Source organism: Oreochromis aureus, linkage group 23 (genome assembly GCF_013358895.1).
Source record: "Oreochromis aureus strain Israel breed Guangdong linkage group 23, ZZ_aureus, whole genome shotgun sequence".
NCBI lineage: Eukaryota > Metazoa > Chordata > Actinopteri > Cichliformes > Cichlidae > Oreochromis > Oreochromis aureus.
Window position 1 is genome coordinate 895,661 of NC_052963.1, and position 23,006 is coordinate 918,666.

At 40.8% G+C, this 23,006-nt stretch overlaps 1 protein-coding gene across 2 annotated transcripts in view; it reads left to right on the forward strand.

The window, feature by feature from the left end:
• The window catches only part of plcd4a (phospholipase C, delta 4a), an 80,820-nt gene extending 58,074 nt beyond the window's left edge, over positions 1-22,746 (forward strand). For both annotated transcript variants that reach the window (XM_031736308.2, XM_039606390.1), the window contains exons 11-16: positions 18,750-18,906; positions 18,991-19,107; positions 20,210-20,388; positions 20,503-20,635; positions 21,114-21,263; positions 22,553-22,746. In XM_031736308.2, the coding sequence (XP_031592168.1) occupies positions 18,750-18,906; positions 18,991-19,107; positions 20,210-20,388; positions 20,503-20,635; positions 21,114-21,263; positions 22,553-22,644 (828 nt within the window). In that variant the 3' untranslated portion in view covers positions 22,645-22,746. The remainder of the gene's footprint in view (positions 1-18,749; positions 18,907-18,990; positions 19,108-20,209; positions 20,389-20,502; positions 20,636-21,113; positions 21,264-22,552) is intronic.
• Positions 22,747-23,006: the final 260 nt, after the last annotated feature.

Genomic DNA, 23,006 nt, shown 5'->3' on the forward strand with positions numbered 1-23,006 from the left:
GTCAAACTCAATGTTGCAATATGACTTCACTGTGTAATGATCCAACCGAATAGCCTATGCCAGCTGACTTTTGACAAAAGCCAATGCACACCCTGGATAGATTACCACTTTGTTACAGGGTTTAAACAGACATAGAGAATCATTCACAGTCCTAGACCCAATTAAGCTGGCTCTAAGTAATATCTGAAAAAACAAACTATTTTTCCCCACCTTTTATCATGATTACTCTGTACTTTTCAGGGCATGAGCCATATTATGGAGTCACTTGATGTACAAAAATGTTTCTTGGAGCCATATCCTAAAGGCCAGTCACATGAGGCATGAAACTGTGGTAACTTGCACAGTCTCTACCAAACTTAACAGTCATGATGAGAGAGCAGCCCCAAACAGATTAATATGCCCTTTGTCAGCAGTGGTTAGAGTGCTGCCTAGTGGGAACAGGAAATACGCAGCAGGTTGTAAACATCATTCAATCTATATGAAATTTTAACTGCTGTTGTCACACATGATCATGATCATCATTACTATTTGGTCAGACGGTATTTTCCATCACCACCCAGTTGTCATAGGACGTGTTATTCCTTTTTGGGGGCACTCAAAAATTACTGACATTTTGCGGACATGTCAAGTCTAGAGGTAATTTACATATTTTAATGGTTTCAGACATGGGTGGGGCAAAATGGCTCAGTATCACCCCCTATAAATACGAAGAAATTGAGCCCACGGGGTGGGTGTGATGTACATGTCAATCGGAGGAAGCCTTAGCCTCTGTCAGTGCGCCCCAGGGTGGCTGTGGCTACAACATAGCTTGCCATCACCAGTGTGTGAATGTGTGCGTGAATGGGTGGGTGACTGGATGTGTAAAGCGCTTTGGGGTCCTTAGGGACTAGTAAAGCGCTATACAAATACAGGCCATTTACCATTTAGCAGAACTGAAGGCTGTTTTGAGCTTACAGACTGGGAGACACTCTATGAACCTTATGGTGAGGAAATCAACGGGCTTACTGACAGTACCACTGACTACATAACCTTCTGTACCAGTCCATTGTTACACGGCTGGGTAACAATGGACAATAGAGAGCAGGTGAGAATCGGTCAGATATTTTTGAAGGGCAAGATCAGAGAGGCTAAGGACAAGTACTGGAGAAAGCTGGAGTGGAAACTCAGAACAGCATGAGCCAATGAATGAAATGTATTTTTCAACAGATTCAATACTGCAGTCAGCCAGCAATCCACAGCCACTCCACTGTCTCTCCCTCTCTCTCCATATTGTACCATAGCTTCCTGTGAGAGTCCTGACACCCCTCCCCCACCCGTCACTTTTACTCATGACCAGGTTCAGAGACTAATGAGAAGACTCCACTCAGGCAAGTCTGCTGGACCAGACGGGGTGAGTCCCCATGTCCTCAAGGCCTGTGCACCCCAGCTTTGTGGAGTCTTTCACAAAGTGTTCATGATGAGTCCGAGTCTGCACAGTGTCCCAGTGCTGTGGAAGATGTCATGCCTCATTCCTGTACCAAATACGCCACATCCCAGTGGCTCCCACTTCCCACGTCATGAAGACCCTGGAAAGACATCCTGAACCAGCTCCGACCCATAGTCAGACCACATCAGGATCCAATTTAGTCTCGAGCTAAGGATGCTCAATCGTGCCTACACCCAGCTGAACCAGCTGGCGACCACTGTGAGTGTCATGTTTTTGACGTTTCCAGTGTATTGAACACCATCAGGCCGATCCTCTTGGGTGATAAGCTGACAGCGATGCAGGTGGATGCCTTTTCCGTGGCCTGCATTGCTGACTACAATATGTGTCTTCAACACTGTGTGCCTGACAAGGTGATCAGCAACAAGGACTGTCCTCTCCCCCTTCCTCTTCACCCTCTACACCACAGACTTCAGCTACTGCACAGAGACCTGCCATCTTCAGAAGTTTTCTGATGACTCTGCGGTGGTTGGATTCATCAGTGAGGGTGAATGAGAGTACCAGGCTGTGGTTGACTCCTTTGTCACGCGGTGCGAGCAGAATCATCTGCAGCTCAGCGTGACAAAGAATGGGCATGGGCAGTTTTGATGGACTTAAAAGAGGTGGTTGAGTTGGCATTGCACCCTACATTTACTGATGAAAGTACTGATGAAACTTGCATCCATCTATTCTCTTCTTTATCCTTGTTAGGGTTGTGGGGGTGCTGGAGCTGTCTTAGGGCGAGAGGCGGGGTACACCCTGGACAGGTCGCCAGTCAGTCGCAGGCCTAACACACAAATAAACATTCACACTCACATTCACACCTATGGGCAATTTAGTGTTTCCAATTAACATAACCCCACTAACTGAATGTCTTTGGACTGTGGGAGGAAGCTGGAGTACCCGGAGGGAACCCATGCAAACATGAGGAGAACATGCAAACTCCACACAGAAAGACCCCGGCCTGAGGGTGGAATCAAGCTCAGGACGTTCTTGCTGTGAGGCAAAAGTGCTAATTACGGCACCGTGCTGCTTTGAGTGTAAAATCAGTGATCATAGGCAAGTAGTGCTAGAGGTTTTTCCTGATGTCAGGCTTCAAACTAAACGTCACTATGCAAAACATTATCCAACTCTGCTTTGGGCCCCTGCTGCACATTTAGACCATAAGGATTGAAGCCAAACATCGTTTTTTCAAAAGAGTGGTGCACGACACTCAAGCATTTCAAAATATACTTTGAAAACATTGGCAATTAGCCACCAGCAAATCATGCCAAATTCCCAGCAGATAGATTCTTGTCACAATCATCATCATCATCATCATCATTCTGGATGTCTGAACTCACAGTCAGTGTTGTTGTTAAGTGGAATGAAACTATCAATCTCTTTTGAGCTACTCTGAGCTACAATGAGGCTCTCTTCTTTGCAGGATGAGTGAAATGGCTGGCTCTGCAAAAATGTGTGGTCACATGACCAATTTCTTCTATGGTTCCCTAGAAACAGGGGTGGCACAACTTCCCCGCTGGCACAAATCACCCCACTTTCCCCTAAAGCAAAGGTAAGAACTAAACTTACCTTTTTTTTTAACCTCTGGCAGTTCACCACTCACCTTTGTACCATTTCAAGTTATTCATTGGACTGGAAACGACCTGAATTGCAATAAATAACTGGAAAGGTTAGGGTGTTCTAAAACTTTTGATCGGTAGTGTGGATATTCTTAAGATTTAAGAATGTAAATTTTTGCTGCCATCTGTCATTTTTTTTTAGCTTTTTCATTGCACGTCAATTAGAGTACCAATTATCCAGATTTGGTCATCCTTAAAAGTCTGTAAGTGAATCAGAGTGATCCGATCCAGTTCTCACGACCAGGACAAATATTGGCTGGATTACATGATCCATGGAAGGAAAATAAAAGAATGTTGAAAACTGGATTTTTATCTCATTTACACCTATTCAGGCTCAGACCATAACACTATCATCACGTTTGACTGTTGGTATGATGTTCTTTTCATGAAATGCTGTGTTAGTTTCATACCGGATGGAATGGGACGGAAACCTTCCAAAAAAATTCAGCTTTTGTCTCATCAGTCAACATAATATCTTCCCAGAAGTCTTGGAGATCATTAAGTTGTTTTATTGGCCAATGAGCCTTTGTGTTATTGGTCACCTGTGAGTCTTGCCCAGTCTCCCAGTCTCTTATTGCTGAATCATGAACACTTACCTTTAACTGTGTTAAGAGTGGAAAGTAGAGGGGCAGTTCTTTGGATATTGTCCTGGGTTCTGTGACCTCCAGGATGAGTCGCTGATGCACTCTTGGAATAATTGTTGTAAGCCTGCGAGGGTTCAACTCTGTTCCAGTTTAGTCTATTTGTGGATAATGGCTTTTACCATGGTTCGCTGGAGGCTCAGAGTCTTAGCAATGCGTTTGTAAGCTTTTCCAGACTGATCTCAATTACTTTGTTTTATTGTTTTCTGTTCCATAACTTATAGCTTCTTTAAATGATGGCTTGATATGTTGTTTTTGATCATTTAGCCTACTTTGCTTTGTCAGCCAGCTTTTAAGAAATTGAAGTGGTTGTAATTCAACATTGTTTTGTTCTGTCTTTGATGCTGAGATGTAGTGGCCGGGATACAGCAAAGCTGAAACCATGAAACTGCCTTCACTATATTTCACAGATGGAGCTAGGCTCTTTTGTTAGAAGAGTAACAGTAGATCACCTACATAGAAAAAGCAACTTAAAAGTGCTTGTATGAGTGAGTGTGAATGAATGAATGAGGCATGTTTTATAAATAGCTTGTGGTGCTCAGGTAGGGTAGAAAAGCGCAAAAAAAGAATCAGTCCATTTACCATTTATCCGTTCATTAATACAGTCTATTTAACTGTCCTTAGAGATGCTTCTGTAAGCCTTTTCAAGCTTGATGAGCATGAACAACTCACTGTTCTCAGACCTCTTTCGTTTTCCCCATGATATTCACTACTCCAAAAAAAAAAAAAAAAAAGAAAAAAAAAAGAAAAAGAAAAAGAAAAGGAGCACTATTAAAAAAGGATAGCATCAAGTCAGTTAAACTGTTGGGATACTGACCTGGTAGTTAAGTAGCACAGGGGCTTGCTTCATTTTCTGCTGCTTTGGTGTTAATAAAATTAACAACAAGTGCACCCCAAAGCAGGAAAGGTTTCACAGGTGGAGGCAACACATTTTTTTCCACATCATCTTTTCTGGATTTTGTTTTGAGCATGGAGGAAATTCGAGGAGACAGAAGTTACTGTAGGACAGCTGGGCAGGAGGTGCTGAACCTGCTTCTGACCATACAAACAGAAACAAACTTCACAAAGTCACAGACGAGAGCAGGTTCACCCTGAGCACAAGTGACAGACATGAAAGGGTCAGGGGAAGCCAAAGGTTATGTAGCCTGTAACATCATTCAGCATGAGATGTTTTGTGTTGGGGCATTAATTATCTGGGAAGGAATATGCTCGGGGGGGATGCTTAGACCTCAACCGGCTAGGCCTCATGTAGCAGGAGTATCCACCTGAGACTGGGCACTGTTCATGAGCATGGAGGATGAAGGAATGAATATTGACTGGTTTTTAGAAATAATTGAAACATAGTATTTAAAAATACAAGAGAGAAAACAATCATGATCCCTGTTAAACAAGCATTTGGCGACAGTGGGAAGGAAGAACTCCCTTTTAAAACAAAGAGACCTCCAGCAGAGCCAGGCTCAGCAAACAGAAGATGGGGAAGAAAATAGAAAAAAAGAGAACATAAGTAAAACTTTATTTATATAGCACCTTTCAAGATAAAAATCACAAAGTGCTTCACAGAAGCTAAAACCTAAAAATAAAAATCAACCAAAAGCAAGTTTAAAAAGATGAGTTTTTAGCTGTTTTTTTAAAAGCGACCACGGAGTCCACAGATCTCAGGCTCAAAGGGAGAGAGTTCCACAATCTGGGGCCACAGTTACAAAAGCTTTGTCACCTTTTGTTTTCAGCCTCGTGTGTTGGACAGCCAGCAAGCCCTGGTCACATGACCTCAGGGACCTACTGGGAATGTATGGATGTAAAAGTTCACTTATATATGTTGGTGCTTGTCCATGCAGAGCCCTGAAAGTCAAGGTCAAAACCTTAAACTGGATTCTGAATTTAACAGGGAGCCAGTGCAGCTGGATCAGCAGGGGTGTGACATGGGAAAACTTGGAGGACTTGGTCAGAAGCTTTGCAGCAGCATTCTGAACAACTTGCAGATACTCCAAAGAGGCTTTACATAAACAAGTAAACAAAGAATTACAATAATCCAGACGAGATAAAACAAATGCATGAATGACAATTTCTAACTCGGAGCGCGATACAACGGGACTCAGCTTAGCGATGTTTCTCAAGTGATAAAAACAGGAGCGAACCAGAGATTTTACATGGGCATCCAAAGTCAGAGCTGAGTCAATAGTAACACCAAGGTTCCTGATAGATGGTTTTGCAAATGTAGCAAATGGACCCAAGTTTTCCATAACACTAGGTACAAAATTCTTTAGGAGCACAAACAAGGACTTCAGTCTTCTCCTCATTTAGTTGAAGAAAGTTTCCAGCCATCCAACATCTAATGGAGTCTATGCACTTGTGCAAAATCTGTAGCTTGGAAACATCATGGGGCTTAAAGGAGATATACAACTGAATATCATCTGCATAGCAGTGATATGAAATGTCCTTAAAAGTGCTCAATAAGTGTTGAAGAGGAAGTAAATACAGTAAGAACAATAAAGGCCCCAAAACTGAACCTTGTGGCACACCATAGGCAAGAAAAGTAGAAGAGGAACTGTACTTAGAGGTAGCCACAGAAAAGGATCGTTCATGCAAATAGGATTCAAACTAGTCCAAAGCAGCCCCTGATATACCCACCCAGTGTCTCAGCCTATCTAGCAGAATATGATGGTCCACAGTATCAAAGGCGGAGGTCAGGTCCAACATCAACAGAACGGAGCATTCTCCTGCATCACATCTCATCAAAATGTCGTTGGAGACTCTTAAGAAGTGCAGTTTCAGTAGAGTGAGCTCTACGAAAGCCAGATTGGAATTCATCCAGAATGCTGTATTCATCTAGAACAGCTATAAGCTGCTTAGCCACAACCTTTTCTAAAATCTTAGCAATGAACGGTAATTTTGAAATCGGTCTGTAGCTACTGAGAAGAGAAGCATCAAGCTTAGGTTTTTTTAATAGTGGGTGAATAACAGCATTCTTACAATAAACAGGGACCTGACCAGAAACCAGTGAGGTATTGATAATTGTGAGCACACAGGGACCAATAGACTGAAAGACATTTTTAAACAAAGATCCAGGTAAAATATCAAGAGAGCAGGAGGATGCTTTCATCAAATCAACTAACTTGACCAGCTCAGGTAAGGACACAGGTAAAAATCTTTCTAAAATTACAGGCCTAGCTTGAGTTGGAGCAGACAAGAGAGACACAGAAGGAGAGATATTGTTCCTCACATTGCTAACTTTTTCAACGAAGAAAGAAAGAAATTTTTCACAATCTTCATTTGATGAAATTGGGACAGCAGGTGGAGCAGGAGCAACAATATCACTAATGGTGTTGAATACTACCTTGGTGTTGCGACTTTCATCCATAAATAAAGCTGCGGCTGGCTGAGTTGGTTGTGTCCCTGTGACGCGCCTCCAATAATCCATAATGAGTCGTACTTGTACTTTGTGTATTTATTTTAAGAACAAAACAAAGACAAACATTTGCGCTTTCAATCAAATTGCAAATAGCGCGTATGTGACCAAGTGGTCGGCGGGGCTATAAAAGAAATAATAATAAAATGACAATGCCACCTAGGGGAATTTCACCCCCAAGAAAAATAGATAAAAGGAATAAAAAGAGGCCGCACAGATTCAAGGATGCACATAGAGGTAAAAGTACAATAAAACAATGATGGAACTTGGACTTACCAGCAGCCGTGGACCCAAAAGAAAATCACACAAAAAGAGAATCACTGCAGCCCACCCAGTGCTGTACAACAGAAAGTGTGAAAACGACCCACCACCTGAGGTCCCAGGGCCACTGGCACGTCCTCCATTCACTGAAATAAAACAGAAAAAAACGTTAAAAGGACACCGAGCGTCAGGCTCACTACAGATCATTAAAAAAAAAACTAAAAACACACTTTAATAACTTTAATAAAAGAAATCACACATGCGTACACACACACACACACACACACCGGAAGGCTTATGCCCCACGGATCAAACTACCACTCGTGCTGGTAGTAATTATCCAAGCCTCAATCGCAAGCTGGTCTGGCTCCCCACAGGCTGAGACCGGCAACTGAGGCGATTTAGAATTCCCGGCACTACACTCGGGCAGAGGATTGCTTCAGCCTGATCACAGAAGCGTGGGTACAAGCGACAGTCGAGAATAAAATAGAATAAAACCAGGCGAACCAGGAAAAGGTATGCCTACTTAATAAAAACAATCTCACGACAAGATAAAACAGGATAAGACAAGACAAGACAGCAGGCTCCACCGAGGAGTCCTCACAACAGCGGGTGGGAAGGCGTTTCACTCTTCCGATTTAGGTTGGGCGATTTGCCAGGGAGAGGTGAATACAGCAATCAAACCCCCAGGACCGGAGGCGCTATACTCTCACTGGTGGGGATAACACAAGCACCCCTCTCGCAACGCCGGAATAAATCAGAAAACTGCCGCGCTGTGGCTGTCATATAATCTACTCTTGCTCATGAGTCTGTCGCAGTGTGCCAGCATTTACTGCTGCTTTGCGCCGAATGCACGGGAGGAATGATCCTGAAAAACACCGGCTTAGCGTTATACGGGCTGACGCCACCCTGCAATCAATATGCAGGTGGGTTCCCAATTAACCTAGTCTTGCAGCAAAGAGAACGAGCGCAGGAGAGAGAGTGAGAGAGAGAGAGAAAAAAAAAAGGCAAGTAGCCCATCTGGCTACACATGCATTAACTGATGTGCCAAAAAAATGACGGTCAACAGAAAAGTTTGCCCACAAACCACTTACCCAACAACACCTGCTGCGAACCCAGAGATCAGGTAAATAGACTGTGACCACACCCCCATGCAATCACCTGAGATACAGGTAAAGCTATACACCTGTGCCACCATAACAAATAAACAAAACATAAGTATTGGCTTTGGCTCTTACAATACCGGCCCCTAATTATTATCTTTTAAATAATAATTACAAAATAATCAAGTCTTACATCCTTTGCTTGTTCATAAAACATTTCAATTGCCCTTTAGTGCAACATGCATCAGTACTACTACTTGTGGTTCACCATCTGTGAAGTTAATAACCCATAAGTAAAAGAGTAGGTCACTTAAAGATTATCCAGTCAGTCCAATGTGTTAAATATTCTCTGCTTCCTGCAAAAGACAGACTTTATTTATGGGTCTGTTTAGGAATCCAGTCTTTGTCACCATTTATCGCATCCTCTTCTGTGGCTGCTGAGACGAGACAATCGTCAACGTAAAAGTTGTTCAACATTGTGTCCATGGCTTGAAGGCTAAACTGTTGTTTATGATCTTCAGCACATTTCCTTAGTGCAAAATTTGCACAACTGGGAGATGATGTTGCTCCAAACACATGTACTGTCATCATATATTCAACCATGGCTTGAGTGTAATCTCCGTTGGGCCACCAAAGGAATCTCAACATATCTCGATCCTCCTCTGGTATTTTAACCTGGTGAAACATGGCCTTAATGTCTGCAGCAATGACAACAGGTTCTTTACGAAATCTTGTCAGAACTCCAATTAACGTGCTGGTCAAGTCTGGACCTTGTAAGAGCTTGCTATTTAGCGACACTCCTTGGTACTTGGCTCCACAGTCAAACACCACTCTAAGGTTTTTCTTTTGCGGATGCAGAACACCATGGTGCGGCAAATACCATTTCCTGCCATCCGTCCGTTCTAAGTTGTCCTCTGGTACCTTTTCTGCATAACCTTCGGAGATCATATCTGACATAAAGCTGTTATAGTCCTGCAGAAAAGAAGAGTTCTTCATAAGTCTTTTCTTCAGATTCTGAAGGCGTTGTTCAGCAACACTTTTATTATCTGGCATGCAGACCTTTAAGTCTTTCAATGGGAGTCCAATATAATAATGACCATTATGTAGCTTAGCAGTATTGGAAACTTTATCCAAAAACTGTTGGTCTTCCTTAGAAGGTTCCTTCTCATCTCTGGCACACTCTGGAAAATCAGTTTTAAACTGCTGTTTCCACAGCTCATCAAGTTTCACCACTGAAACTCTATTGACACTTATCTGTGGCTGATCATGAGCTTCAGTTTGAGTCCCACCCAAAGGTCCATTTATTATCCAGCCAAGGACAGTTTTAACAGCATACGGTCCATCTCCAACACTTCTAATGACTTCCAGTGGTTCCAGAGCCTTTGGCACATTCAAGCCAATTAGCAAATCAATTTCAGAGTCAATTTCTGGCAGATGTACAGACTTCAAATATGGCTGCTGGATTATATCGTTCTGGTGAGGAATGTTTCCTTCATGCACAGGCATAGTGAACTGAGTATAAAGAATGGGAAGATCACAAAACTCATTCCCGTCTAGTCCAGCGACTTCTAAATCCGCAATGGCATCCGTTTCAACAACTTTATTTTGTCCCATAGTTCTCAGCAGAATGTTGGATCTTCTTCCATGAATTTTCAGTTTATTCATCAGCTTCACTGTGCAAAATGATGCAGTGCTGCCTGGGTCAAGAAATGCATAGGTGTACAATGTTACATTTCCTTTCTTGGCCTTAACTTTCACAGGCACGATTGAAAGTTTGAATTCATCTTTACCGGCCCCAGTAAGAGCACTGGTCTGAATAGAGACTATGGCACGATCTTGAGTTTGTTCCTTTGATTCTTGTTCTTTACTCAATGATAGCTGTGTAACATTTGAGAATGCTTTAAACCACACGTCTTGCAACTGAGGTGCTTTTTGCAGTCTCTACTAATGTGTCCTTTACAAAGACATCCGAAACAGACTCCATTCTCTTTTAGAAAAGTGATTTTGTCTTTTTGCGTTTTTCTTTCCAGCTCTTGACAATTTTCTAAGGTATGTTCTATCGAGAGGAGAAATATTTTATTGCTATTATTTGCTGCTATGTTTATAATCATCATTACCATTTCATGTTAATAGTGATGTTGCATTCAGAGGCATTCAGATGTTCAAATATATGGGTATTATATTAGTCTTTATTACAGGTTGTTATAACCACTTCAAATTGTGGAGTTGAATTTATAATTTAAAGGTTTTTGAATGTTTTTGTATTCTTATACTGAAGTCTTCAGTGGGTGAGAAGCTGACTGCAGGCTGACAGGAAATGCGTCTGCAAGCCATGCTTTTGCAGAAGTGAAACTGTTCAGAGAGCAGATGCACACTCTGTGCACGCACAGACAGACGAGACATACACACACACACTTAGTTAGAGGGATCACTGATAGGGGAAAGTTCAAATTGTTTTGCTTGGGGTTGCTGTTAGACTATATTAGGAGGAGCAAACATATTGGCAGATCTGAGAAGGAAAACCTGTGTTATGAAAATGATTTTAATCTTTTATACATGATTGCATTTGAGCATATTAAAGAGCTGTGGCTCCTGGTCAAGTGAAGGTCAGAAACTCTTGGCAGGCGTTATGATCAGCCAATACAAGGTGAGGAGAACAGGAGCTCTGAAAGGAATTGCAACACACCTGCTTACATGACATATGCCTGGAGTTATATCCTTATATCCTTATATTCTTTAGAGCTAAGAGTTAAGTTTGTATCATTTATCACTTATATCCTTTTGAGTAAGTCTTAAGTTTCATTTATGTTCAGTTTGAGTAAGTTTCCTTCATGGTTTGAGTATCATCATTTGAGTGTGACATTTAGAAGTCACACATAGTTCAGCTGTGCACGAGCACAGGCCTTATGTCTGGCTAGGACGAGGGGTGTGAGGTGAGCCGGAGTGCAGGAGAGGTCATGACACATACATAGCATACACTGCAGACACACACACACACCATAATAGATCTATTTTGGTAAGTAAGAAGTGAAGATGTGTTTTTGCTGCAAATGCAGAATTGTGCCGAAATACTTAGAGGAAGTGCAACTGATGTTGAGATAAGGAGGCGTACGTGGGGCGACACCGGGATGGAGATGAGACGTAATGTTCTTTAAACTATGTTAAAGTTCACGGAACATTTTGTGGTTTAAGTTGACGTAAGCTGTACTTTGCCTGTTTTTGCAAAAGAGGGGGCTTGGTTGTCCCAACCCTATAAAACCTTTGTCTAATTATTTTAAGTTCAGTTCAATCGCTGACGTTGCGCAGTGTTGAACTCCACGCGTGTAAACAGTAAATCTTCGCTTTGATCATACCTTCTGGACCAGTGTCATCATTTGAGGTTGAGAACCTCCGTACTCTTTTCTCCAACTTTTGAACCTTAACAGTTCACCTTTGCAAAACAAGCAACTCCTCATTTGTGTGGTTCTTTCTTTTTCCTTAACTTTGTTATTTTCTTTTTCAGATGCCATCACAGAGGTAGCAAAAGAACTTTCTCTGAATCTTGTGTGAGTTTGAGACTTAAGTTTTCTTGTCTCTCTGTTTGTTGTGCAGATATCCTTAATGTCCCCAAACACTGGGTCAGATGCGATCTTCCCTTGTTTTTCAAAAAAATCCACAAGATCCTTAAATGTAGCTTGTCGATTACACTTCTCATGGAAATCACTGACTGCAGTTCTCCACTTATCTCTCTGCCTGTAGGGAAGTTTCTTTGTTATAGCTAACATGTTGGCAGGCATGTCAAGCCTCTAAGAAATATTGTGTAAGCTTGAAGAGCTTTGGTGTCCTCTGCTTTTATTGAAGACCAAGCAAGTGCTTTGCTCATGTAAGCCGTGGCAAGTTTGTGTTCATTACCAAAATGCTGCCGTAATAAAGACTTTGCCTTTCTGAATCCTGCTTCTGAAGTCATGTGTAGGCAACTCCTTACAAGTTCTCTTGGTTGACCCTTTGTGTATTGTTCCAAATAACAAAGACAGTCTCCAGGGTTTTTATTTCTGCTTTCAATGTTGTGTTCAAACGATTTAATAAAAGTCTGGTACTGAAGTGGATCTCCATCAAAAACTGGGATTTACTTTTTAGGTAATGAAGAAAGACTATGTTGTTGGATTAATAAAGCAGTGAGTTCATTTTGCTTACTCATAACAGATAAAATGTTACAGTCTTCTTCATGACTAGAAATTTGAGAAGGTACATATTTATTTTCACGTGAATTTCTAATGTTTGACTGATATGTTAAGGGATCTTCAGAAAGAGTCTGAGGTTGTGTTGGAACTCTGCCTGTGGTTAAGGGAGATTGTGAGTCTGCAACATTATGCTCCTTAAAGGTATGCACGTTGCCTTTCATGTACAGGATTATCAGGACTAGTATTCAGCACTTGAGTTACTTTTTGTCCCTTTTCAAAATATGACTCCATACCATCTGATATTTTTGATAGTTTACTTTTAATACTGGATCCTTTTGAGCCTCTCAGTACTTTCATTTTTGCAACTGTGGCAGCTATATTCAATTCAATTTCAATTCAATTTTATTTATATAGCGCCAAATCACAACAAAAGTCACCTCAAGGCGCTTTATATTGTACAGTAGATCGCACAATAACAAATATATATTTGTTTCCAGCTCCAGTTGCTCCTGCTGTCTCCTTAACTGTGCTTCATGTTCTTCCAAGGCGTGTTTATCCTTAAGCAGTTTTTGCCTTACAATCAGTGCAGCTGCTTCAGCTTCAGCCATTATTCGTGCTGATGTTGTACTTGAGGCTCTGGAGTTTGAGCTTGAAGAACTGATTTTACTCCTTTTGCTTCCTACGTTTGAAACACTGTCACCTGGCTGTATTTCATCTTGTATGTCTGAATTTGTTTTAACCTTTTTTGGAGATGTTAAGATGTTATGTTTATCGTTTGTGGAAGAAACCGTCTAATTTGATAAAACAGTCTTAGCAGAAACAGGCACATCTAAAGTAGCAGCAGTAGGCACATTCTCACCTTCATTGCCTTTTTCCATAAAAGGTCTTCCAGCTTCAAGAAGCCACCGTTTCACATCTTCAACAAAATCATCATTACCTTTTGTTGTGCGTCCAAACCAATCAATATGAGCGTCTTGTTCATCTTTAGGAATCAATAAAATGAATGCATCATGAACTGCTTTGGCATTTTTATACAAATCATTCACTTTTTCCAAGTTAAGCTGCACAGCTTTTGCGTTGTCATCATTTTTCATCAATTCTTTAATATCGCGTTAACCCTTTAATCTTGTTAACATGGGACTTTCGCTCTTTCTGCAAAGTTTCCATTTTAAAAGCAAGCGCTTTAGCTGTCAGTTTTGCAGATCTTTTTTCTTCCAGTTCATGTTCGGCTTCTTTTGTTTCACTCATCGTCACTTTTTCACATGCATCAAAACAATATTATATTCCACAGCTTCAAAGATATATCACAGCCAATACTTTTCGTTCCTGTAAACCATTGCGCAGCAGCGTCACAGGCTGTCAAAACCAGAGCAGCGTCCTCCAGCTTGCCAAATCAAGCACACGCACGCACACAACGCAGATCAAACCAATGTCCCCAATGGACAAGCGGTGACACTTACAAACTGTGTTCAAAACATCCAATAATACACAGAGTGAATCCGCGTGTCCTACCGCTTCTGAAGTGTCTGTTGCGCTGCGTTCCACCATGCCAGTGTGACGGTGCCGTTTCCAATTACTCATTTGAGAACTGCGTCCACTCATCTGAAAGCTCCGTGACTCCAAAACATATATCCAAAAATCCTCTTCATTGTTTTCTGATGAATGCGATAAAAGACAGTTTTTCTGTTGACTAAATATTGCGACTTTCATCCATAAATAAAGCCGCGGCCGGCTGAGTTGGTTGTGTCCCTGTGACGCGCCTCCAATAATCCATAATGAGTCGTACTTGTACTTTGCGTATTTATTTTAAGAACAAAACAAAGACAAACGTTTGCGCTTTCAATCAAATTACAAATAGCGCATGCATTAACTGATGTGCCAAAAAAATGACGGTCAACAGAAAAGTTTGCCCACAAACCACTCACCCAACAACACCTACTGCGAACACAGAGATCAGGTAAATAGACTGTGACCACACCCCCATGCAATCACCTGAGATACCATAACAAATAAACAAAACATAAGTATTGACTTTGGCTCTTACACTTGGGGTTACACTAAGTCTGAGAAATAGGCAGCCCTCGCATCTCGAACTGAAGTGTTAAAAGAGACTAAAAGGTCCTTTAAATGAAGGAGATGGACATGCAAACGCGTTTTCCTCCATAAACGCTCAACCTTACGGCAGCAATGGAAGCGAATGCTGTCATTTATCCAGGGAGACGACTTTGAAACAGGAGCTAGTCTAGTTTTCACAGGACAAACATTGTCTAAAATAGAAAGACAATGATTATTAAAAAGATTTGTTAAAAAATGAACATCTTTATAAGGAGATAAAACTAAATTAAAGGCATCGGAAAATTTAACAGCAGTAGAGGAATTTAAGATGCGAGAGCTAACCACATGTTGAACAGGACAGAGGGACAGATGGAAAGCCAGATTAAAAAGAATACAATGATGATCAGAAATAAAAATGCCCTCAGTACAAATTAAATCAATGTTTAAACCTTAAGTAAAAACAAGGCCCAGTGTGTGTCCTTTGGTGTGTGTGGGACCAGACACATGCTGAGTAAAATGAAAAGAATCCATGACGCTAAAGAAACCTCTGGCAAAGAGGTCAGAGTCATCATCAATGTGTATATTAAAATCCCCGACTATAACCAGTCTGGACAGCTTCAAGGTCGAGGAGAAAAAGTCACTGAACTCCTTTAAAAACATGCTGTTTAGGCCAGGTGGCCGATACACTACAGCGCAGTAAATTGGATCTTTATTTCCAATTCTAACCAGCTGTAATTCAAAGGATGAAAAATGTCCGACCAACACTGCGTGACAGTAAAACCGGCTTCCAAACACCGCAGCGACACCTCCTCCTCGACCCGACGTCCGAGGCTGGCTGATGAAGGAGTACCCACTCGGGCAGAGTTCGATGAAGGATGAAAAGTCACCATCGTGCTGCCAGGTTTCAGTTAGAAATAAGAAGTCCAGTTTCTTGGAAAGAATAAAATCGTTCAACAAGAACGTTTTATTAGTCATTGATCAAGTGTTAAAAAGCGCCACGCTCAGCGAGGTAGAAGACATATTATTAACAGAAGTGGCCCGATTTAGGGGACGAAGAAACAGAGTTTGATCTGCGACGTTCATAAATTCCACTCACCGTGGGGATGGAAGGCCAAACAACAGGAGAGTCTGGATGAACACTCCTGAGGTAGCGCCGTCTCATAGATCCAGGCACAGTTAGTCCCCGCTTCCAGAACTGCCATCTCCTTACAAATGTTCATAAGATTAACCACACTTATACAGACTGTATATAACTACCAACTCTCCAGCCATGTTGATGGATTGCCTATATTGGCTGGAAATATTCATTTCCAGAGAAAGGACACAGACAGAAGATGCTTACAGGATGTGATGTGACAACACTAATGAACTATTGATGTGTCATATTTGTCCAAGGCGTATTTCATTGTTATGGAAAAAGAGAATATTAAAATCATGATGACCAGTTGGAGTGGTGATTTCTATGACTTTGTGTATATAATTTGGAATTTTGTACAAATGTAGGCCAATAATAAATATATGGTATGATTTCATTCATTTCAAAGGTTTATTTGCATGACGCACAAACAGACACAATTGAAAGGTACAAATGTGTTGTGCATGAAACGAATTCAAACGTGGTGCAGATGTGTGTCACAAGTTGATCTGGCTGTAGGCTGTGGCACTTGGCCAGAGGTGGCGGTGGTTGACTCGAGTCCATGTTAGTGCACAAAGTAAACTGCACGCTTTAGTTGTGAAGCAAAAACGCTGAAACCGGAGAAATAAAATGTTGGGTCTGTTCCCACAAACCCCGCTAATTCTAGAGACTTATTCATCATGAATGAAAACAAGACAGTCGATTGATCGATTACTTGCGCAAGGGAGGCCTCATCTGTGTCCAGCACGAAAATGACCCCAAATCCGGCCTCCTCTCGCTGCCTTTTATTGAGAGACAGTTCACACAAAACACAGCAAAGCAACACCCACATGGTTCTAAGGCATTGTATGTATATGTGTGAACTTTTATATGTAAGTAGGAATGTGTGTGTGTGTGTGTGTGTGTGTGTGTGTGTGTGACCTCCTGCTGACCAAAGGGTCATAAAAGCAGGAAGCTTACAACACAAGAAACAGATCTTTCAGATAGGATGTATCTACAATAAAACCTCCCCCAACACAAAGTGGTTAGAGGTGCTCAGGATCAAAGGAATGGCTTTGATAATACTGCTTGAACTAAGACTGTACAAATTTAAGAAACACAATGGCAACATTCAACAATTAGACCTAACATAAAACATGCGAGGGGAACGATAACGACGACAAGATTCTCCCGATCGTTTACTCTTCCTGTCCTGTGAACAACACCGGCGTGGTGTTAATTGTTTGCTGTTTTCGCGATCACGTCGCGCGTGAGGATATCACCAGGTAAACTCGCGACATTTTTAAACATTTTGTTGTTCAACAGCATCAAGACTGACGGAGTGTGTTTGAGATAACCTCACAAGTGTCACAGATGACACATTTGGCGGTTTTTTTGCTGGTTTGTCGGTAGCAGCTCCTGAAACGCAAGACTGCCACACATCTGTTCGACCAACGCCAGTTGATCTAAACGCCAGTTGATCTGGAACACCGGCAGCAGCAAAGCCAAACACAGGCGCCATCATACCGGAAGTGGAGACAAGGATAAACCAACCTTTAGCAGCATAACAAACAGATGCTTCAGGATCAGCCTATCCTGTTCTAAGTTTTAATAATAATGAAAATTTTCAGTCTAATCTTTAATGTAGCAGTTGTGTTTTTCTCCCAAATCCTAACTGGTTCCACAGGAGAGGTGTTTGATAGCTGAAGGCTCCGCCTCCCATTCTACTTCTACAAACAAATAAGGCTGCATCTGTTTCCTAGGGTGCTTTATTTGGATAATACAGTGTTATGAGTTTTAGAGTCATTATTCAAGATAGTATGGGAGGAAAATAATCTTAAATGAACTTTACAGATGCCAACAAGGAGAAGTAGCTTCTTCCCCTAAAAGGCTGCTCCTCTTAGGAGTTACTACAGTCGGTCATCTCCTTACATCTCACCCTATCCCTATCACCCTCCTGTCATTCCAAGCCTCTGCATATCCTCTTTCACTACATCCATCAATCTTCTCTGTGGTCTTCCTATTTTCCTCCTGCCTGCCAACTCCATATTTAAAATCCTTTGTTTAGTATAACCATATCATAGCAGCCTTACTACCATCTTGTAAACTGTCCCTTCCACTCTTGCTGTTGTTCTTCTTTCACACGTTACCCCTGACACTTATCTCCACTCACTCCACCCTTCCTGCACTCGCTTCATCTCTATTGTGCTCTGTGCGTTTCTTTGAATGGGTGACCCCAGATATTTAAATTCACCTATCTTCCCCGTTTTTTGTCCTTGATGCTCACCTTTTGACCCGTATCCCTCTCATTCACATACATGTAGTTCCCCTTAAAATAAACTGATATCAGAGAAATATGGTGATTCTTTCTAGACATAGTTATTGCTCTCACTGAAGTGTTAAGGATCAACTTTTAGGGTGATTTTAATTTTGATTTTAAAACAGTCTGATAATAAAGTAATTATAGGACTCCAGCCTAGACGTAGCAAATGCATGGACTACTTTTTCAGCAACACTTGGAGATGCTTCTAAGTTTGTGTAATAATAAGGACCCCATCATATTCCAAAACTAGCAAACTGAACAGATGATGAAGATGGAAAGCAGTCCTACATATTTGTTTAATATGTGCACTGAAGGACATATCCTGATCAAAATGACTCCAAGGTTCCTCACAGTGTTCCTCAAGGCTAAGGTAAGATCATCCACAGTTAGCATCTGGTTACACATCAGGTTTCTAAGATTTTTAAGGCCAAGAACAATAAGAACTTTTGTCTGAATTTAGAAAACTGCAGTTTACCCAGGGCTTTAAGACATGCTATGTATTCCAATTAATTGATTTGTGATAGGTTTCGGGGTATCGTCTGCATAGTAACGACTACCTTCATTCCGTGTCTTACTTTATTTATCCTTTGTGTTTTTCACAGAAGTCAAAGCAACGCCTCTCTAAGGAGCTGTCAGACTGTGTTGTTTACTGCAAAAGTGTCCATTTCACTAGCTTCAAACACTCACGTATTCACTCCAAGTTCTATGAGGTGGCTTCTTTCACCGAGTCTAAAGCCCGGAAACACCTTAGAGAAGCCGGTTCGTTCACTCACATGCTTATTTTCTGATACAGATTTTGTTTTTGACCAGATGAGAGTGTAACATTTCTGATATCTATTTCAGGGGCTGAATTTGTGCACCATAACTCACGGCAGCTGAGCAGAGTTTATCCCAGTGGTTTTCGAACAGACTCTTCCAATTTTAATCCTCAGGAAATGTGGAATGCTGGTTGCCAAATTGGTGATGCAACAATAAGACAGATTTAAGTCTATATCAAGCATTTGTCAACGCTGCTCTCAGATCATTTACATTAATGCCTAGTTCATCACTCCTCACTGTGATATGTTTTGCTTGATGATATAATCGCACTCTTAATTTGGAATGATTAAGAGTTTTATTTTCATGGTAGTCCAGGTAAAAAAGAAAAATACAGAAATACCAGGTTTGCTAACAGGAATCCCCTAAATCGGGCTCCTTTCAATGTCTTTAGATCTTTTCTGAAGCAAAACTAAAGCAGAAAGTCGGTATTGTCCTTTATTTTAACACTATGTTTAGCAGCAGCCACCATCTGAGTTCTGTGTGTACATTTACAAAGATGTACTTTTTTAGCTTTTTATAATGACGTACTGATGATGTGTTTGAAGGGTTAGAAACATGGTTTGTCAGTAGGCTAAACACAGTCTAAAGTATTGTTTGTGGGTCCATGGTCATTATGTTTCCATGGTAGAAACACAGCTTTGCAAAAAGAACCCTTTATTTATCTTTATTATTGTTGTGTTTTTCTTTGACACCAACAAATAATTGTATTTAATTATTATTAATCTTTTACACAAGAACTGTGATTTTCTGAGTTCTAACAAACATGCTTGGATATAATAATTATTTTATTTCACATTTTTGTTCAGTTTTTTCATAATTAATATAATTATATTAACGTAATTAAATTCATAACTAAGCCTGCTGACAAACAAAAAGTGACAGTTAGGCCTCCCAGGCAGAAACTGATACAAATGTAAGGAGACATTCCCAAAACACTTTTTATTTATTTAAATTCTAGTGTCAGTGAGAGATGAGGAAGGAGATCCAGAAAGGAAAATTAAAATTACTTTAACATGAAACAAATATTTTTCCTTCAAATAAAACATAAATAATTTCTGTCCACATAATGTCACCACTTATTCTACTGAATGATCCTGGCTGAAGCTAAAATCTGTGCAGCTTTAATAATAAAACAACAAAATGCCAAGTGCCCCAGCACATCATGCACTTAATCAGAACTGAACAGACCCAAACCTTTCCCCAAAATCCCCACAAAAAATGATTTTTCTCCTCTTCCACTCAGTTGCTTTAAACTTCCAGACAGCAGGGGAGGGGATGGATGTGAACGATGGACTTTTTAGTCAGAACGGCTGCTGTGGCTATGTGTTGAAGCCCAGCTTCATGAGAGAAGCGGACATAAGGTTTGACCCTGAGATGCCTCAAAAACGGGATGACTACCATCCTGTTGTCCTCACCATACAGGTGAAAGAGAGATTTTTTTATATATATTTTCATTAAAAAAATCTATGGATCTCTTTAAAAGTGATGTCTTTACCACGCTGAACAAAATGTGTGTTTTCATTCAATGTAATGAAGGTGATCAGTGGTCAGCAGTTACCCAAAGTCAACATCAAAGAAGATTCTATAGTGGATCCTCTGGTCAGAGTGGAGGTCCATGGAGTTCCTATGGACCAGGCCAAGCAAGAGACGAGATATATTGAGAACAACGGTACATACTCACACTGACTTCAGTTCGATAAGGAGAGATCACTTGGAAGAATTGGACATTATTTATAGAGATAGAAAAATTTATGTATTTTGCGGTTAGACTGCGATTACCCATCATGGCAGAACGGAAACCCAGCCGTGATAGGTTTAGGACCGGACCCCCCAGGAGCCCTGGCTGAGGTGTCTGAGGTGGAAATTGGGAGGAGGTGGGTCTTAAAGGGAGAATGACGGATGACAGATTTAAACCGTGCAAAGCGGAGGCTGATTGGCTCAGATTAGACTAGTAATGATGTCAGCATTGAGACTGACAGCGTGGTAAGGCAGTAGTCATGTAAAGAACAGGAAAGCAGGCAGATGAGTGATTACAGGTCTTCTTTATTGAACTTATGTATAAGCTTCATCAGAAACCAAGCCATTTTAAATGTGATATATTAGACCCTGTCTGAGCGCTGGTGCTGAGCAGTTCATCCTTTTTACAGGGTTTAACCCCATGTGGTATGACACTCTGCATTTCACCATTCACACACCTGAGCTGGCCATGGTGCGCTTTGTAGTGGAAGACTATGACAAGACATCTAAGAATGACTTTGTGGGCCAGTATACACTCCCTCTGAGCTGCATGCAGCAAGGTACGTTCAAAAATGCTGAACGGATCAGTTTCTTCTTTAAACTTTGTCTTCATAGTAACCAGCAAGATGGAGAAGAAGACAGAACATCGTAAGAGGTCGTTAAAACTGTGAATCCCAAAGTATGATCTTTTACTAAACTTCAACCAAATTACTAAATTATTTTGTCAAACATGTTTCAAAAGCAACATATATAACAGAATTGGGTAATATGTTAAAATTTAAAACAACGTCCAGTCCATCAGTTCAATTCAATTCATTTTTATTTGTATAGCACCAAATCACAACAACAGTTGCCTCAAGGTGCTTAATATTGTAAGCTAGACCCTACAAGGATACAACCCCCCCCCCCCATGTTCTCATTGGGTTTTTATGTGCTCCTCTTTGAGAGTCATCACCATTGCTAAGAAGCATATCAAACACGTTATATTCTTTATGCAAACTGACTGCACGATGTGGGGACAAATGTTTGTGATCAATGTTGGGGTCATTACTCAAAAACAGTCATATGTTACACACATTACACAGAACACTTTTGTAATGCAGTACATTAATTAATTACTCCCTGGAGAAGAAAATATGTTGAACTGCTACTTTGGCGTTTCTCTGTAAAATGACCTGAAATGCATTGTGTCATAATTACCATTTAACAATGTGAACCTGGGGCTACAATTACACACCACATACACACATCACTACCTGTGAGGACACACATGTGATCTTTCTCTTAGTATTTAGCCTGACGGCTCATCACTGCTTTTGTTACCTGTTGAAGTTTAGGGTCTGGCTGCTGGGTTGGAGTCGGCATTCACTGAGCCAAGAACCCAGACTGATGTTAAAGCTAACCTAGTGTTAGCATGCTGTCTGTGTAGATGCTTGCAAAGATAAGATTGTGTTAGCAGCATAACGCGTTTCTTTCTGTCCTGGATGCAGTTTGCACTTTACCATCGTGCTCTCGTCCTTTCGTGCAATAATAATAAAAGTAATTTCCATATCCACACTGTACACTGCGCCACTATTTTCCTCCTCTGACACACAAATCAGCTGATTGTAGTGAGAGTGGAACTGATAAGCGGGATCAATAGGCAGGCAGACCAATGATTCCAAGGAACTGGACTACTGGGAACCAGTTTATTTTACATAATACAATAAGAGTTTGAAAGATGTGGTGAAAAACCCCTCACTAGCAGAACCATATCATGACATTTGCAGTATTTTTTCTCTCATCTGTCAGTGTGTATAAATATACCTTGTTGCCTCCTAATCGCTCTTGTTTCCTTTTGTGTTCTTAGGTTATCGTCACATTCACCTTTTATCCAAAGATGGAACCAGTATACCTCCCTCCTCCTTATTTGTTTACCTCAGGATCAAACATCTGGAATAGCTGTGGGATTCTTTCTTCATACATATAAAGAGAATACTATAACATTAATCTGAAAACAGTTCCCACCTGATCCTGTTACATTCAGATCATTTTTTAACAATAACTTTATTTAATGAAGCTACATAAAATGTTAAAACATTCATGATGAGAAAAATATGGAGTTACAGGATTTTTGCATTATTCCTACTCTGTCATACTTTTAATGTTTGAAATAAAAAAAATCTCAAAATATCGATTTTGTGCAGAATTGTTTTTCTATAAACAAATATAAACATCGATATCATGAGAAATCATAGTTTTAGTTGAACTATTTTGATGTAGATGTAATAGTACTGTTGTACTGTTGTACTGTTTGTTTTTGA